Here is an 18,358-nt window from a genome sequence, read left to right as displayed (position 1 = left end):
GTAGAGACAGGGTTTCACCATGTTGGCCAGGCTGGTCTTGAACTCCAGACTTCAAGTGATTATCCCGCCTCATCCTCCCAAAGTGCTGGGATTACAGGCGTGAGGCATTATGTCTGGCCTGTAAACTGTTATATTATCAACCACATCTCATATTCAAACAACCCTTTGCAGAGTGAAGAACCAGGGCACTGCTGTAAGCACTAGGGGGCCATGAAAGGTCCTAGAGGGAGGCCTTGCAGAAGTGACATAGTCCAGGCTGGCTTTTTTATTTTTATTTTTTTGAGACAGCGTCTTGTGCTGTCATCTAGGCTGGAGTGCAGTGGCACGATCATGGCTCACTACAGCCTTGACCTCCCAGGCTCAGGTGATCCTTTCACCGCAGCCTCCTGAGTAGCTGGGACTACAGGCACATGCCACCACACCCGCTTAAATTTTAATTTTTTTTTTTTTTTTTGTACAGACAGCATCTTACTATGTTGCCCAGGCTGGTTTCGAATTCCTGGGCTCAAGTGATCCTCCTGCCTTGGCTTTCCAAAGTGCTGGGATTACAGGTGGGAACCACCACACCTGGCCCAGGCTTTTGAAAAGGGTATTGTGGTTGCTGTTGTGCAGAATGAATAGCTGGGGAGACTGGAGGAGGGACACTGCGGGGAGGCTGCTTTTGTTTGTTTGTTTGTTTGTTTAGATGGAGTTTTGCTCTTTGTCACCCAGGCTGGAGTGCAGCGGCAGGATCTCGGCTCACTGCAATCTCCGCCTCCCGGGTTCAAGCAGTTCTCCTGTCTTAGCCTCCAGAGTAGCCGGGATTACAGGCGCCTGCCACCATGCCTGGCTAATTTTTGTATTTTTAGTAGAGACGGGGTTTCACCATGTTGGCCAGGCTGGTCTCGAACTCCTGACCTCAGGTGATCCACCCACCTCGGCCTCCCAAAGTGCTAGGAATATAGGCGTGAGCCACCCTGCCTGGCCCTTTGGTTTGTTTTTGTACACCATTTATGGTCAGCCCACTGAGTGTCAGCTAAGGGCCTAATTTCCTTTAATCCTCATGGCAGTCCCGTGAGATGTAACTATTCCCACTTTCTGGATGAGGCAACTGAGGCTCCACGTGGTGACGTCACCTGCCCAAGGTCAGGTGGCAGTTACTGGGTGGCAGACCTGGGACTTGAACCCAGGTCAGTCTGATTCTAGTGTCTGCACTTTGAACTCTGCACTAGTAATCCAAGGCCAAGACCTGTTCTAGTTTGGGGAGGGGGTCCCATGGGAGCAGAGAAGATCCCTGCAGATACCAGCCACATGCCATTTCTCCCCTTAGCCTGCTTAATTTTTCCTTCTTTGCACTTATTGCCTTTTTTTTTTTTTTTTTTGAGACGGAGTTTCGCTCTTGTTGCCTAGACTGGACTGCAGTGGCACGATCTCAGCTCACTGCAATCTTCTGTTCCCAGGTTCAAACGATTCTCCTGCCTCAGCCTCCTGAGTAGCTGGGATTACAGGCATGCGCCACCATGCCCGGCTAATTTTGTATTTTTAGTAGAGACGGGGTATCTCCATGTTGGCCAGGCTGGTCTCAAACTCCCGACCTCAGGTGATCCACCTGCCTCGGCCTCCCAAAGTGTTGGGATCACATGCGTGAGCAACCGCGCCCAACTGACTTACTGCCATCTTACATGTATTTGCAGAGTTTTTGTTTTTTGTTTTTTGTTTTTTTTGACAAGGTCCCATTCTGTCGCTCATGCTGGGGTGCAGTGGCGCAATCTCAGTTCACTGCAGAGGTTTTTAATACCCATTAGTGAAACTAGAAGATCAGGCTTTAGTCTCAGCTGGCCCACTGACTTTCTGTATGACCCTCAACCAGCCCCTGCCCCTCTCTGGTTTCCTATCTATAAAACAGTAGGTTTAAGCCAGCTAGGTAATGAGGGCCAGAGAATCCCATTAATCCCCCAACACACCAGGCTGAGGGGAAACAGCAGAAAGTTTTCGTGTTCTGGGCTGGGGGACCTTTTGGGAGGTCTCACTCCCAGCAGCTCCACTCCCTCGTCCTCGTCCTCTGAGCTCTGGGCCAGGGTCCTGGAGGAAAACAGGCAAGAATCTCAGGACACAGCAAACCTGGGCAAGTGTGGATAACAGTGTAAGCAGGTGATGAGCATTCGTTCACTCCCCTGAGCACCTATTTATTCCTTTAGTCATACACCCACCAGTCCATCCATCCATCCACCAATCCATCTTCTCATACATCCAATGATCCATCACCCACCCACCCAAACAACCTCCATCCATTTATCCTTCCATTCATCCACCTATTTATCCACCTAGTTGTCCTTCATCTATCCATCCATCCACCATCCATCCATCCATCCATCTGCCATCCATCCACCATCTGTCTGCCAGCCATCCACCATCCATCCATCCATCCATCCATCCCTCCATCCATCCATTGATCCACCCATCCATCCATCTGCCATCCATCTGCCATCCACCATCCATCCATCCATTAATCCATTGATTCATCCATCCATCCATCTGCCATCCATCCACCATCCATCTGCCAACCATCCACCATCCATCCATCCATCCATCCATCCACCATCCATGCATCCATCCATTAATCCATTGATTAATCCATCCACCCATCCATCCACCATCCATCTGCCATCCATCCACCATCCATCCATCCCTCCATCCATCCATCCCTCCATCCCTCCATCCCTCCATCCATCCACTGATCCATCCATCCATCCACCATCTATCCTTCCTTTCAGCCACCCATCAATCCGTTGACCTATCCATCAATCCTTCTGTCTACCCAGACATCCATCATTCATCCATCCATCCATCCATCCACACATACACACATACATACATACACCCTTTCACCTACACATCCATCCATCTGTCCTTCCATTGACCTATGCATCCATCCACCTGTCCACCCATTAAAGTGCCAACTATATTCATTAATAATTCCCTCCCTCCCTCATTTAATAAGTATTTATCAGGTACCCACTTTATAGCCAGTACCAAGCTGGGAGCCTTGGGAGATACCAAGATGTATCCATAAGGATAAGACCACTCTGGATTCGAAATGAGCACATGCTTGCAATTTAGTTCTAGACAGTTTCTTTTCTTTTTTCCTTTCCTTCCCTTCCTCCCTCCCTCCTTCCCTTACTTCCTTCTTCTTTCCTTCCTCCCTTCCTTCCTCTCTCTTCACTCTCTCTATCTTTTTTTTTTTTTTTTTCTTGATAGGGTCTCACCATTGCCTAGGCTGGAGTGCAGTGGCACAAGCACAACTCACTGCAGCCTCGATCTCCTGGGCTCAAGAGATCCTCCCACCTCAGCCTCCCAAGTAGCTAGGACTACAGGCATGCACACCACACCCAGCTTAGATAGTTTCTCTGACACTGCGGCAATGTCTTCTAAACTCTGACAAAAATTGTCACCAGATCAGATATAACTATGTTCAAAAGGAGAGAGCCCTGGTTGACAGGTGGGATTTGGATAAACAGTGAGAGCAGTGGAGGGCACTCCAGAAGGGGTGTACAGCCTAGGCAAAGGCATAGAGATTGGCACAAACTTGGCATGTGCTGGGCCCACCGAGGGCCTGGCTGGAGCAGAGATCAGGGTTAGAGAAATGGTGAGGGATGAGGCTGAAGCAGGAGGCAGGGGCAAGATGGGGTGAGGGGATGCTGCCTTGATGTCCCCCCTTTACTGTGGCTCACCTCTTCCGAGCCCCAGCCACGGGAGAGGATGCTGAGGGGTCCCCTCTGGAAGGGCTGGAGCAGCTCAGCCGGGGGTCACTCCCCCAGCGGGGCAGCAGGGAGGGCTCAAGGGCTGGAGGTGACAGGCCATGGAAGCTCCGAGCACGGGGCCGGGGGACAGCCCCCAGAGGTCTGTGGTAGGCCCTGGGTAGCTGCTCGCTGGCGTTGAGCTGGAAGTCATCATCCATGGAGATGTAGGGGGCCAGCATCTCCAAATCCAGAGCATCGGCATCCTGCGGAGGGCAGGAGGGAGGTAAGAGGATGAGCCTTGGACTTGGGTGGACCTTGGCTGAAGTCCCAGCACCATCACTTCTGAGTTCTGTGCCTGTGGTCAACAGTCTGAGCTTCAGTTTCCTCATCTGTAAAATGGGTATAAGGACTCCCTGAAGAACATGTTAGAGAAATCCTAAACTGGGTCAGAAGCATGGTAGCTCACACCTGTAATCCCAGAGCTTTTAGGAGGCGGAGTCGGGAGCATCACTTGAGGCTAGAAATTAGAGACCAGTCTGGGTAACATAGTGAGACCCCCACCTACACAAAAAAGGAAAAAAATTAGCCAGGTATGGTGGCCCATGCCTGTAGTTCTAATTACTCAGGAGGCTGAGGTGGGAGGATTGTTTCAGCCCAGGAGTTTGAGGTTGCAGTGAGCCATGATCACACCATCGCAGTCCAGCCTGAGTGACAGAGTGAAATACTGTCTCAAAAAAAAAACACAAACAAACCTAAATGCCTCAAAGAAACCATTGGTCAAAATCTGAACATTGAGAAGACTCAGTGAGGGCTTAGAGAGAAGTGAGAAACATATCACTGGAAACCAGAGGAAAGAGAATTTTTGTCCTGTAGTGGCTGAAAGTTTAGCAACACTGTTGCCTGCAGTTATGTGGAAAGTAGAAAATATAACAAATACACGAGGTGATCCAGCTAAGATTCCCAGCCAGAGTGTTGAAGGGGCTGCCTGATTTCATCTTGTTACTTATAGTAAAAGGCAAGAGGAGAGAGAGCTAAAAAAATATTTCTCCTAAAGGAAGAAATGTTAAACATGAAGGAGATAGTACTTGAAGGTTTTGAAGATTCTCAACCTCCTTGTGTAGTGAATAATTAACTTTACCCAAAGAGAGGTCTGGCTTTTGTCCCAGCTCCTGGAAGTTAACCTCTAAACCTCTGGAATTTTCTGAGTGATAGCAGTGTCTTTGCTATTCACTGTGGGTCCTTTGGATAGTTTATGCTAACCAGGTGACTCATGGTGAGCCCCTAGATAGTTTTTGCTAATGAGATAACTCAGGATGGAGGCTGGCCATGCAGAAAGAACCACCATTGTGATTAGAGGGTTGGGGCTTTGGCCCACACAAAATCAGCCGGATCCAGGGACGGTAGAGGTAGCATTGGAGACTGAATTCAATTATATGGGTGGTAATTTGCTCAATCATGCCTATGCAATGAAACCCCAATAAAAACTCTGAACACTGATGCTTTGGTGAGCTTCCTGAGTTGGCATTACTCTCCACGTATTGCTACATATCAATACTGGGAGGACAACATGTCCCTGAGGAGAAGAAAACTTTCCATCTGGGACCCTCCAGTCCCAGATTCCACCTATGAATATCTTCCTTTGTCTGTTTCTGATTTGTATTCTTTCATTATAATAAAACTACAATCTTAAGTATAGCACTTTCTGAGTACCATGAACACTTCTAGCAAATTATCAAACCTGAGGGAGTCTACAGGAATCTGGGAATCTCCACATTGGTAGGCAGCTGGTCTAAAGTAAGGGTGACCCTGGGGACCCTCAAACTTGTGTCTGATGTCAGAAGTCTTGGGCAGACTTGGCAGTCTGGAGAACCATGCCATTAACCTTGAGTTTGGCTGACTGCAGGAGCCCTCCAGATGGCAAATGATGCTAACATTAAGAAGTGGTCTCTGAGCCAGCCTGGTGAAACCACATCTCTACTAAAAATACGAAAAATTGGCTGGGCATGGTAGTGGGCACCTGTAGTCCCAGCTACTCAGGAGGCTGAGGCCAGAGAATCACTTGAACCTGGGAGTTGGAAGTTGCAGTGAGCCAAGATTGTGTCACTGAATTCCAGCTTGGGTGACAGAGTGAGGCTCCATTTCAAAAAAAAAAAAAAAGAAAAAAGAAAAAAAAAGTGGTCTCAGAGCAATGAAGAGCACCCTTGGGCCAGGCACAGTGGCTCACACCTCTAATCCCAGCACTTTGGGAGGTTGAGCCTGGGAGTTCAAGACCAGCCTGGGCTGAGACCCTGTCTCTATTTTTATATATATATATATATTTTTTGAGACAAAAGTCTAGCTCTGTCATCAGGCTGGAGTGCAGTGGCACAATCTCGGCTCACTGCAAACTCTGCCTCCCTGGTTCAAGTGATTCTCTGGCCTCAGCCTCCCGAGTAGCTGGGATTACAGGCATGTGCCACCACGCCTAGCTAATTTTATTTTTATTTTTAGTAGAGACAGGGTTTCACCATGTTGGCCAGAATGGTCTTGATCTCCTGACCTCATGATCCACCTGCCTCGGCCTCCCAAAGAGCTGGGATTACAGGCGTGAGCCACCACGCCTGGCCCCCAATTTTTTTTTAAAGTCCTAATGAAAGAACTTGTGATATTTTCCCACATGGATTTCAAAACTGCTATGGACCAGGGATATATGCATGCCCCTCTTCCCCCTCCTTTTTGAATAGTAGTGTCTATTCCTGTCTCACCACTGTATATTGAGTATGTGGGTAACAGATGACTTGTCCCCATTAGTCCACAAGCCAAAATGTTGACAGGAACTGTACTCAAGGAGCTTCCCCAGCACCAAGACCAGATTCAGATGATCAGATTCTGGACTTCAAGCTGATGCTGTAATGGGAAGAAACTTTGGGAGACTTTGGGGGGCCTTGAGAGGTGGGTGAGTGTATTTTGCATGAGGGAAAGACATCAATCATTGGAAGTTCCCAATGATCCCTGCCTCTTGATGTTCACACTCTTATGTTATTGCCTCCCACAGTGTACAGGATTGATCTATATGACCAAAACAATATGGCAGAAGCGATGGTTTGTCACTTCTGAGATTAGGCCATGGAAGACTGTGTCTTCAGTCTGGGACTTGTTCTTTCTGTCTCTCTACTTCTCCATTTGTCCCTTTCTCTCTTTGTTGGATTGCTTGCCTTAGGGAAGCCAACTGCCATGTTGTGAGGACACTTAGGGAGTCTATGTAGAGGTTCACGTGATGAGGAACTGAGGCCTCCAGCCAAAGCAAAGTGAGGGATTGAGGCCTGCCAACAACCTCATGTGTGTGAGCTTGGAAGAAAACCCTCTAAGCCCAGATGACTGTAGCCCTGACTGAGAGTTTGACTTCAACCTCATGAGAGACTCGGCAAAAACCAGCAGATAAGGTGCTCCTGAATTTCTGATATTCAGTCACCATGTGACATAATAACTAGTTGTTGTTTTAAGGTGTTAAGTTTTTAGGCAATTTGTTACACAGCAATAGATAACTAATACATCATGCTGCTGTCATTTTATCTATGCATTCAATAAATCATCCATCCAAATATCACCCATCCATTTTTCATCCAGCTATCAAAATATCCATCCAAACATTCATCCACCTACCCACCCATCTATCCATCCATTAAAATATCTGCCTAAACCTCATCCATTCATCCACCGTCATCCACCTAATGAATACAATGGTCCATCCATCCATCCATTCATTCCTTTAACCATCCCACTACCCTTCTCTAAAGCCACATATGTGAATCCCCAGAACACAGGGCTGAGGATTACTCCCTTCCATGCCAGCCCTTACCTGAGCTATATCTAAATCTGTCTCCACTGCCTCAGTGTCTTTCCCGGAGGTGAAGAGTCTGTGCACATTCTCGGTGCCCACAGGTAGTTCATCTGGGAGATCAGCCTGTGGAGAGATGGAGTAGAAACTTCAGGAAATCTTGAGCCTGGGAGGTATCAACATTAAGACAGTCTGCAGCTCAAGGGTAGAAGTGGGGATCAAATGCCAGGCATCTGGGGCACAAAGGGGGTCCAACGGCAAATGCAGATGAGTTTTGAACCTGGGTGTTCAAAACTCAGAATGCCTGGGTGTACATAGATGGATGGGGCAAACATGGAAGTTCCGGTTAGAAGGATCAGAGCCTGGCTGGGCTCAGTGGCTCACACCTGTAATCCCAGGACTTTGGGAGGCCAAGGTGGGTGGATCACTTGAGGTCAGGAATTCGAGACCAGCTTGGCCAACAGGGTGAAACCCTGTCTCTACTAAAAGTACAAAAATTAGCTGGGTGTGGTGGCACACATCTGTGGTCCTAGCTACTAGGGAGGCTGAGGCAGGAGAATGGCTTGAGCCTGGGAAGCAGAGGCTGCAGTGAGCTATGATCATGCCACTGCACTCCAGCCTGGGTGACACAGTAAGATTCTGTCACACACACACACACACTATATATATATATATATATATATATATATATATACACATACATACATGAGCTTGAGGCCAAGACTTTTTTTTTGAAAGGGAGTCTTACTCTGTCACCCAGGTTGGAGTGCAATGGCGTGGTCTCAGCTCACTGCAACCTCCACCTCCTGGATTCAAGTGATTCTCCTGCCTCAGCCTCCCAAGTAGCTGGGATTACAGGCGCCCTCCACCATGCCTGGCTAATTTCTGTACTTTTAGTAGTGACAGGGTTTCACCATGTTAGTCAGGCTGGTCTTGAACTCCTGACCTCAGATGATCTCCCCACCTCAGCCTCCCAAAGTACTGAGAGTACAGACATGAGCCACCGCACCCAGCCTGAGGCCAAGACTTTCAAACAAATCCTCTGGGTTTAAAGGTCTTGGAGCCTGGAGTTTAGTGGGGAAACAATGGAGAGTTCAGCTGTCTCAGGGGTAAAGGATGAGGTCAAAGGTCACAGTCTGTATTTCTCTGGAGAGAGGATATTTTCTTGGGGTGGAGAGTGGGGATGAAGACAGTCAACACTGGATAACATGGACCCACTGAGGTCAAAGGTCAGACTATCTTCACAACAAATAGTGATAGTAACTGGTATGATCTATTGAGCACCAATAGGTGCCAGGCCCCTACTGAGTGCTTCTCATGAATACTGTCACTTAATGCTCAGAATAACCAATGATGTGGTGACATGTTATTATCTTTCTTTTATAGGTGAAGAAATTAAGGCCTCAAGAACTTGCTTGCCCAGCCAGGGTAACGTGGCTGATAAATGGCAGATTTAGGATTTAATCCAGGTCTGTATAAATCAGGATATTAGACATTTTGACTCTTTGAGGTCAAAATTCAGAGAACTGGATGCTTAGTCACAAGCTGGAGTGGGAGGAGGGTCATCTGTGCCAGTTCCAAACATCCCAGGTTAGGGGCCTGATAGGGTTTGGCTGTGTCCCCACCCAAATCTCATCTCGAACTATAGTCCCATAATTCCCACACACTGTGGGAGGGACCTGGTCAGCGATAATTGAATCATGGGGGTGGTCTCTCCCATACTGTCCTCGTGATAGTGAATAAGTCTCATGAGAGCTGATGGTTTTATAAGGGGAAACCCCTTTCGCTTGGTTTTCGTTCTCTCTTGCCTGCCGCCATGTAAGACATATCTTTCACCTTCCGCCATGATTGTGAGGCCTCCCCAGCCATGTGGAACCGTGAGTCCATTAAATCTTTTTTTCTTTATAAATTACCCAGACTTGGGTATGTCTTTAGCAGCAGCGTGAAGACAGACTAATACAGGGCCTGTGGTGTTATTTCATACACACATATATATATGATTTTGTGCATGGTTCCTGGGTCAAACTCCCATGGCCCTTGTCTTTCGTTAGAACAGTCTTTTATTAGAACAGTCTAGTAAAACAGTTCTAACAGTCTTTTGTTAGAACACTGGGTGTGTTAGGCCTCAGGAAACAGAACCTCTCCAGCCTTCTTCTGCCCTCGTTTCACCTGCCCAAAGGCAGGTCTCTAATCTTCCCCTGCCTTTTTGATTGTGGGTCATAAGACTGTCCCCAGAGGCCGGGCGCGGTGGCTCATGCCTGTAATCCTAGCACTTTGGGAGGCCAAGGCGGGTGGATCATGAGGTCAGGAGTTCGAGACCAGCCTGACAAACATGGTGAAACCCCGTCTCTACTAAAAATAAAAAAATTAACTGGGCGTGGTAGTGTGCGCCTGTAATCTCAGCTACTTGGGAGGCTGAGGCAGGAGCATTGCTTGAATCCAGGAGGCGCAGGTTGTGGTGAGCTGAGATCATGCCATTGCACTCCAGCCTGGGCGATAAGAGCAAAACTCTGTCTCAAAAACAAAACAAAACAAAAAAACACTGTCCCCAGAGAGGGTCCTGCCCGATATCCTGGGGGAAGGAATGCTGATGTCATGAAGCTTCCATAAAAACCCAAGAGGACTGGGTTGGAGGGGCTTCCAGATAGCTGACCCATGGAGGTTTCTGGAGGGTGGTGCCCGGGACGGCATGGAAGCTCCGAGACCCTACATTCCTCCATACCTCACTCAATGTATCCCTTCATCCATATCCGTGCAATATCCTTGACAATGAACCAGTAAACCTAAATAAGTGTTGTCCTGATTACTGTGAGCTGCTCCAGCAAATTAATCAAACCCAAAGAGCCAGGTACGGTGGCTCACACCTGTAATCCCAGCACTCTGGGAGGCCGAGGCCAGAAGATCACTTGATGTCAGGAGCTCGAGACCAGCCTGGCCAACATGGTGAAACCCTGCCTCTACTAAAAATACAAAAAAATTAACCAGGTGTGGTGGCATGCACCTGTAATCTCAGCTACTTGGGAGGCTGAGGCAAGATAATTGCTTGAACCTCAGAGGTGGAGGTTGCCGTGAGCCGAGATTGCGCCACTGCATTCCAGCCTGGGTGACAGAGTGAGACTCCATCTCGAAAATAAAAATAAAAATAAAAAAGAAATTCTGGAGGCCCAGACTTGTGACTGGTGTCTGAAGAGCAAGGAGCAGTCTTGGGGACTGAGGCCCAACCTGTGAAATCTGACACTATCTCCAGGTAGATGATGCCGGAATTGAATTGGAGGACACCCAGCTGGTGTCCGCTGCTTGGTGTGTGGGAAAAACTGCCCACATTTGGTCACAGAAGTCTTCTTCTGTGTTGACGATTGTTGCATTATTAGGAGAGCAGAGGAAACACATAGCTTGAGAGAGTTTTTCCCTAAACAGAGCCAGACTCTGGAATTCTAACAATTGAAAAATCTGGATCTGCGTCTTAAAGGAACCTCAACCCCATCTCATCCCAACCTCCCCACTACACAGATGGAGAAGCTGAGGCCCAGAGAACAGTCAGGTTTAAGTCACAGGCCAAGACCCCCTGAGGGACTGAGCACTGGATGCTGAGGGCTCACGTGGGTGGGATGGCTTACCGAAAGAGGACTTTGGGGGCGCCGTGTGGCCAGCGGGGTGCTGGGAGTGGCCGCTACTGAAGCCCCATCCAGGATGGGTCCCAGGAGGCGACGGAGGTCAGGGCTGCAGAAACGGCGGGGGTCAGCGGCCAGGGCAGCCTCGCTCAGGGAAGGCGGGTGCAGGAAGGCAAGGATCCGGGGGCCAGGGGCGTCTGCAGGACACATGGAGATGGGGAGGACACGGGCTGGTGACTGAGGGCCGAGGGCCAGAGCCCTCCATACCAACCCCAGGAACGCAGTTGACATCTTCAGCAAGTCAGGATGGCCACTGTTCTTAGGGTGAGGGCAAGGAAGGGGCCTGGAGGACCCCTGCTGGGCCAGGTGTAAACTTTATTTTTATTTTTGAGATGGAGTCTTGCTCTGTTGCCCGGAATGGAGTGCAGTGGCACTATCTCAGTTCACTGCAGCTTCTGCCTCCTGGGTTCGAGCAATTCTCCTGCCTCAGTCTCCAGAGTAGCTGCGATTACAGGTGCCTGCCATCACACCCAGCTAAGTTTTGTATTTTTTATAGAGACAGGGTTTCACCATGTTGGCCAGGCTGATCTCAAACTCCTGACCTCAAGTGATCCGCCCACCTCGGCCTCCCAAAGTGCTGGGATTGCAGGCATAAACCACTGCTCCCAGCCCGGGTGTGAACTTCAGTGGCCAGATTGTGGTGAGGCTCTGAAAGGTCCGAGGGGAAGGGATTGGTGGCTCAGAACAGCATTTGGCCATTCAGCTCTGGGGAGCTTTCACCTTAGGAGAAAAGACTGGCCCCAAGCCCTCAAGGAGGCTGTAAGGTCCCCAGAGGTTAAGACAAGGCCCAGAGCCAGCTCTGAGCCAGAAAAGGAAAGGATATTATATCAGCAATCCCACCCCACACCCAGGAGCATGGGTGGCCAGCAACAGCTTGGAGAAGGTGAGGTCTTGAAGGATAGACCAGGAGGGAGGCTCATCCAGGATGGCAGGAGAGTGAAGGAAGAGGGAGAAAGGAGCCAGACTTAGGAGGATCGAGATTACTGGAAGCCAAAGAGCAGCAAAGCCAGAACAGGGAAGAGGCAGAAGCGTGGGGGCAATGTGGAGCCACAGCAGGATTTAGAGCAGAGGCCAGCAAGAGACTGAAGCAACCACGCCATAGCCACAGAAGGGGAGGGAAGACAGGAGAGAGAAGAGCATTCTGGGAAACTGCATGTGCAAAGGCCCTGAGGCACGAGGCTGGAGTGTTCCAAGGGCTCTTAGGAGGCTGTGTGTTTTGGAGGCTGAGTGCGCAGGGAAGGGAGGCAGGAGGCAGGTCCCACAGGGCCTGGTGAGCCATGTTAAGGTGCTTGGGCTTTCTCCCAAGGGCCCTGGGGACACGACCCCTCCCGGCCCCAGCCCTGCCCCATACCAAGGCTGTCCGCAGGGTTAGGGGTGTCCTTCTGAGAGGGGGCGCCCCGCTGAATGGGTCTGCGAGAGTGTTGCTCCGTTTGCTCCAGGGACAGCACCACTCCGGTCTCTTCCACCCGGCTGGGGTACAAGGCAGAAAGGGAGGTGGGAGTCAGGGAGGGTCCTTGGCTCCAGTCCAGAAAGCCTGTTCAGGTGATGTCCTATTACAGAAGGCAATGGCGCCCAGGGGCTTGGAGGGCATTTTGCAGAAAATAATTGCCCACATTTATTTGTCTCCCATAAGGGTTTCATTTCTGTTGACTGCTTTTTATTCTGACAGCATTTTATTTTTTTAAGACAAGGTCTCACTCTGTCGCCCAGGCTGGAGTGCAGTGGTGCGATCTCGGCTCACTGCAACCTCCGCCTCCCAGGTTCAAGCGATTCTCCTGCCTCAGCCTTCCGAGTAGCTGGGATTACAGGTGCAAGCCCCCATACCCAGCTAATTTTTGTATTTTTAGTAGAGACGGGGTTTCACCATGTTGGCCAGGCTGGTCTCGAACTCCTGACCTCAGGTGATCCACCTGCCTCAGCCTCCCAAAGTGCTATGATTACAGGCGTGAGCCACTGCACCCGGCCTATTCTGACAGCATTTTTAAAAGAAAGTTAAGTTTGTCCCTTCCCAAGCTCCTTCTGTAAAAGGAAAGGCAGAAAAAAGAGCTGGCATTTAGCACAGCCTGGGCAGAGAGGAGGAAGACTGAGGGAAGGGGGTGGGGCGGCACTGAAAAACAGAAGCGGGAGGAGACCTAGGAACAGAGAGAGGAGGCCCAGGGGCAAAGAGAGGGGTGAGCGAAAGGCTTCAGAATAACTAAATATTCTCTTTATAGATTTTTACTTATAAACATATTCTTAGAAAGGTATTGATGAAAAAATATATTTTTAACATAGTCTTCATTACATGACCAAATAGGAAGAATTCATAGGGCTGTAATTTTTATGAATAAGATTTTATTTATGCTGTTTCTATTCATAGATATTTTTCATATTCAAGGGAACAGGTTTAGAAATACATCCTTATGTCCCCGGCACCTCCCTTCACACAGTCTCTGGCTGCAGAGACAATCTAAATGCTCGTTGTGCAAGTTGGCTTTTGGAGAGTTGGGTGGGGCTGAGGATCAGGTCCTCATTTGTATCTCATCTGCATAACCCCCTTCAGGACAGGAGGCAGGTGGGCCTGGTCTTCCCACCAGCTCCTTGAGAAGCTATGACCTCTCCCCACACTCAATAAACCCTCCCTGGGCTGGAAACATCCCAATTTAGGCTGGATCAAAGCCACCCTTATTCCCCTGAAAGATACAAGCACACACAATCGAACTTGTACACACACTCGGTACACACAGGCACAAACAGGAGCGCTCACATACACCTGAGTGCATATAGGGACACATATGCTCACATGCTCCATACACTTGGGCTCGAATATGTGCACGTGTGACACATTCAGTTAACTCATTCATCATTCCACAAATATATCCTCATCAGGCACTACTGTGTAGTGGTTCATAGCAAGGACTCTGTAGTCAGTGGCCTGGGTTCAAATCCCAGCTCCGCTACTTACACAGTGGTGTGATCTTGAATATGAAAATAAAATGTATTATTAAAACTAGGCCAGGCGCGGTGGCTCACACCTGTAATCCCAGCACTTTGGGAGGCCAAGGCAGGTGGATTACCTGAGGTCAGGAGTTCAAGATCAGCCTGGCCCACATGGTGAAACCCCATCTCTACTAAAAATACAAAAATTAGCTGGGTGTGGTGGCATGCGCCTGTAGTCCCAGCTACTCAGGAGGTTGAGGCAGGAGAATCACTTGAACCCCAGAGGTGGAAGCTGCAGTGAGCCGAGATCGCGCCACTGCACTCCAGCCTGGGTGACAGAGTGAGACTCCATCTGAAAATAAATAAATAAAATGAAATTAAAAAAATAAAATTAATTTCACCTGCTTCTGTTTAATTTTTTTTTTTTTTTTTTTTTTTTTTTTTTTTTTGAGACAGGATCTCACTCTGTTGCTCAGGCTGGAGTGCAGTGGTGCAATCTCAGCTCACTGCAGCCTCAATCTCCCAGGCTCAGGTGATCCTCCTGCTTCAGCCTCCTGAGTAGCTGGGACTACAGGCATATGCCACCATGCTGGGCTAATTTTTAAATTATTAGTAAAGATGGGGTCTCCCTATGTTGCCAAGGCTATTCTCAAACTCCTGGCCTTGGCCTCCCAAAGTGTTGGGATTACAGGTGTGAGTTACCATGCCCAGCATTCTGTTTACCTTTTTAATGTGGTTCCAGCCTGGGTGGCAGAGCAAGGCTCTGTCTCAAAGAAAAAAAAAAAAAAATTCCAAATGACATACGTGGCTGGCATCATGCTTTTATTGGACAACGTTGTGTTAGATAGTGGTAATACTAGGGAGGGCCAGGCACAGTGGCTCACGCCTGTAATCCCAGCACTTTGGGAGGCTGAGGTGGGTGGATCACTTGAGCTCAGGAGTTCAAGACCAGCCTGGCCAACATAGTGAAACCCCATCTCTACTCAAAATACAAAAATTAGCCAGGTGTGGTGGCGGGTGCTTGTAATCCCTACTTGGAAGGTTGAGACAGGAGAATCACTTGAACCCGGGAGGCTAAGATTGCAGTGAGCTGAGGTTGTGCCACCGCACTCCAGTCTGGGCAACAGAATGAGACTCTGTCTCAAAAAAAGAAGAAGAAGAAAAAAAGATAGTGGTAAGTACTACAGAGAAAATAAAGCAGTGATGGGAGTTTGCAATTTTGAAAAGGACGATCGAAGAAGGCCTGGCTGAACACACAAGTTAATAGGATAATTACAAATGGTTTTAAGTGCTCTGGTGCAAAAGTACAGGACACCAGGAGAGAAAATGGGCATGGGGGGCACCTGAGCTCATGTAGGGGCTCAGGAAAGAGGGTCTCCAGAAGTGATGTCTGAGCTGAGACTGGAAGGATGAGCGGGCATGACTCAGGAGAAAGGAGAGGAGGGAAGAGAGCATTCTGGGAAGGAGGAACTGCCTGTGCAAAGGCCCTGAGATTTGGAGGGTAAGTGAGAAGGGGAGGGAGGCAGGAGCTTCACAGGGCCTGGTGAGCCACACCAACGCCCTTGGCTTTTCTCCTGAGGATACTGGGGAGCTTCAGAAGGGCTCTGAGAAGGGTAGAGACATGAGGCATAAGTTGATTTGTAGGCCTGGCATGGTGGTTCACATCTGCAATCCCAGCACTTTGGGAGGCTGAGGCGGGAGGGTCACTTGAGCCCAAGGGTTTGAGACCAGCCTGGGCAACACAGGGAGACCCCATCCCTATTTTTAAAAAATTATAGGCTGGGTACCGGGGCTCACACCTGTAATCCCAGCATTTTGGGAAGCCGAGGCGGGTGGGTCGCTTGAACTCAGGAGTTTAAGACCAGCCTGGGCAACATGATGAAACTCCATCTCTACAAAAAATACAAAAAAAATTAGGCATGGTAGTGCGTGCCTATAGTCCCAGCTACTTGGGAGGCTCAGGTGGGTCAGGGCTGCAGTGAGCCCTGTTTGTGCCATGGCACTCCAGCCTGCATGACAAAGCAAGACTTTATCTCAAAAAAATTTATATACATATGTATATGTTGATTTGTATTTCAGAACATTCTTCCAGATCTAGAAAAACCCCTAAGGCTTTAGAAAACTGGTGCATGTCCTATAAGATAACCTTCAAAGAAAAGGTGTAATTCTTTTTTCTTTTGTTTCTTTCTTTTTTTTTTTTTTTTGAGATGGAGTCTCACTCTGTCTCCCAGGCTGGAGTGCAGTGGTCTGATCTCCACTCATTGCAACCTCCGCCTCCCGGGTTCAAGTGATTCTCCTGCCTCAGCCTCCCAAGTAGCTCAGATTACAGGCACACGCCACCAGATCGGCTAATTTTTGTATCTTTAGTAAAGACGGGGTTTCACCATGTTGGTCAGCCTGGCCTTGAACTCCTGACCTCAAGTCATCTGCCCACCTCAGCCTCCCAAAGTGCTGGGATTATAGGCGTGAGCCACTGCGCACAACCAAAAAGCTATAATTCTAACTCTGCCTCATAATGTTGTCATGGATACCTCTGCATTTCTAAATGGTGAAAAGCTTCTGTGACACATGATGGAAAAAAAAAGCCCCATCGTGATTTTCCCACTGCACATCTATTAGAATGACTAAAAGTAACACCAAACCCAAACACCCAGACAATGCGAAATGCTGGCACAGATGTGGAGCAACTGGAACCCCCATACATTGCTGATGGGAATGCAAAATGATACAGCCACTTTGGAAAAGAGTTTGGCTGTTTCTTTTTTTCTTTTTTTGGAAATGGTGTCTCCTTCTGTCGCCCAGGCTGGAGTGCAGTGGCGTGATCTCAGCTCACTGCAACCCCTGCCTCCCAGGTTCAAGTGATTCTCCTGCCTCAGCCTCCTGAGTAGCTAGCACTACAGGCATGCACCACCACACCAAGCTAATTTTTGTATTTTTAGTACAGATGGAGTTTCACCATGTTGACCAGGCTGGTCCTGAACTCCTGACCTCAGGTGATCCACCCACCTTGGACTCCCAAAGTGCTGGGATTACAGGCATGAGCCACCGCACCCTGTCCTGGCTGTTTCTTTCTTTCTTTTTTTTAATTTTTTGAGACAGAATCTCACTCTGTCACCCAGGCTAGAGTGCAGTGGTGTGATCTCAGCTCACTGCAACCTCCGCCTCCTGGGTTCAAGTGATTCTCATGTCTCGGCCTCCCAAGCAGCTGGGGTTACAAGCATGTGCTACCACACCTGGCTAATTTTTGTATTTTCAGTGGAGACGGTGTTTCGCCATGTTGGCCAGGCTGGTCTCAAACTCCTGGCCTCAACTGATCTGCCCTCCTTGGCCTCCCAAAGTGCTGGGATTACAGGCATGAGCCACTGTGCTCAGCCATGGCAGTTTCTTAGATTAAATATACACTTACTATATAACCCATCCATTCCAATCCTAGCTGTTTACCCAAGAGAAATGAAAACATGTGATCTCATAAAATCCTGTATGAGAATGTTTACAGTAGCTGTTTTTTTGTAATCACCCAAACTTGGAAACAGCCCAGCGTCTTCCAACTGGTGAATGGATAAAAAAACTGTGCTCCATTCATACCATGAATACTATTCACTATTTACAAAGGAACTACTGATATAAACCACAACATGGGCTGGGCGCGGTGGCTTACACCTGTAATCCCAGCACTTTGGGAGGCTGAGGCAGGAGGATCACCTGAGGTCAGGAGTTCGAGACCAGCCTGGTCAACCTGGTGAAACTCCTTCTCTATTAAAAATATAAAAATTAGCTGGGCGTGTTGGTGCGCACCTATAATCCCAGCCACTTGGGAGGCTGAGGCAGGAGAATCACTTGAACCTGGGAGGCGGAGGCTGTAGTGAGCCAAGATTGCACCAGTGCACTCCTGGGCAACAGAATGAGACTCTGTCTCTAAAAACAAAACAAAACAAAAAAATCAAGAAAGAAAAACCACAACATGGAGGAATTTTAAATATATCAAGCTAAGTAAGAGCCAGGCCCAAAAGGCTACATACTGTGTGATTCCCTGTATGTGACCCTCTGGAAAAAGCAAAACTCTGGGGTCTGAGGACAGTGGTTGCCAGGGATATGGGGGTGTGGGAGGGGTTTACTACAAGAGAATATTTTTGTGTAAAAAATTGTGGTAATGGCCAGGTGTGGTGGCTCATGCCTATAATCCCAGCACTTTGGGAGGCTGAGGCAGGTGGATCACCTGAGGTCAGGAGTTC

The 18,358-nt window shown here is 48.7% G+C and overlaps 1 protein-coding gene across 16 annotated transcripts in view; it reads right to left on the bottom strand.

Moving 5' to 3' along the window:
* HIF3A (hypoxia inducible factor 3 subunit alpha) overlaps positions 1 to 18,358 on the bottom strand; it is a 46,670-nt gene that overhangs the window by 10,593 nt on the left and 17,719 nt on the right. For 8 of the 16 annotated variants that reach the window (XM_016936266.3, XM_016936260.3, XM_016936264.3 and 5 more), the window contains 5 exons: positions 12,559 to 12,677; positions 11,154 to 11,344; positions 7,558 to 7,662; positions 3,711 to 4,108; positions 1,944 to 2,061 (listed from right to left, as the gene is read on the bottom strand). In XM_016936266.3, coding sequence (XP_016791755.1) covers positions 1,944 to 2,061; positions 3,711 to 4,108; positions 7,558 to 7,662; positions 11,154 to 11,344; positions 12,559 to 12,677 — 931 coding nt within the window. The remainder of the gene's footprint in view (positions 1 to 1,943; positions 2,062 to 3,710; positions 4,109 to 7,557; positions 7,663 to 11,153; positions 11,345 to 12,558; positions 12,678 to 18,358) is intronic. The other 8 variants (XM_016936267.3, XM_054673987.2, XM_001167499.7 and 5 more) reach the window with 2 other exon arrangements.

Source organism: Pan troglodytes, chromosome 20, assembly GCF_028858775.2.
Source record: "Pan troglodytes isolate AG18354 chromosome 20, NHGRI_mPanTro3-v2.0_pri, whole genome shotgun sequence".
Lineage (NCBI taxonomy): Eukaryota > Metazoa > Chordata > Mammalia > Primates > Hominidae > Pan > Pan troglodytes.
The sequence above is the reverse complement of the archived record's forward strand: the minus strand, read 5'-3'. Positions and strand labels throughout refer to the sequence as shown.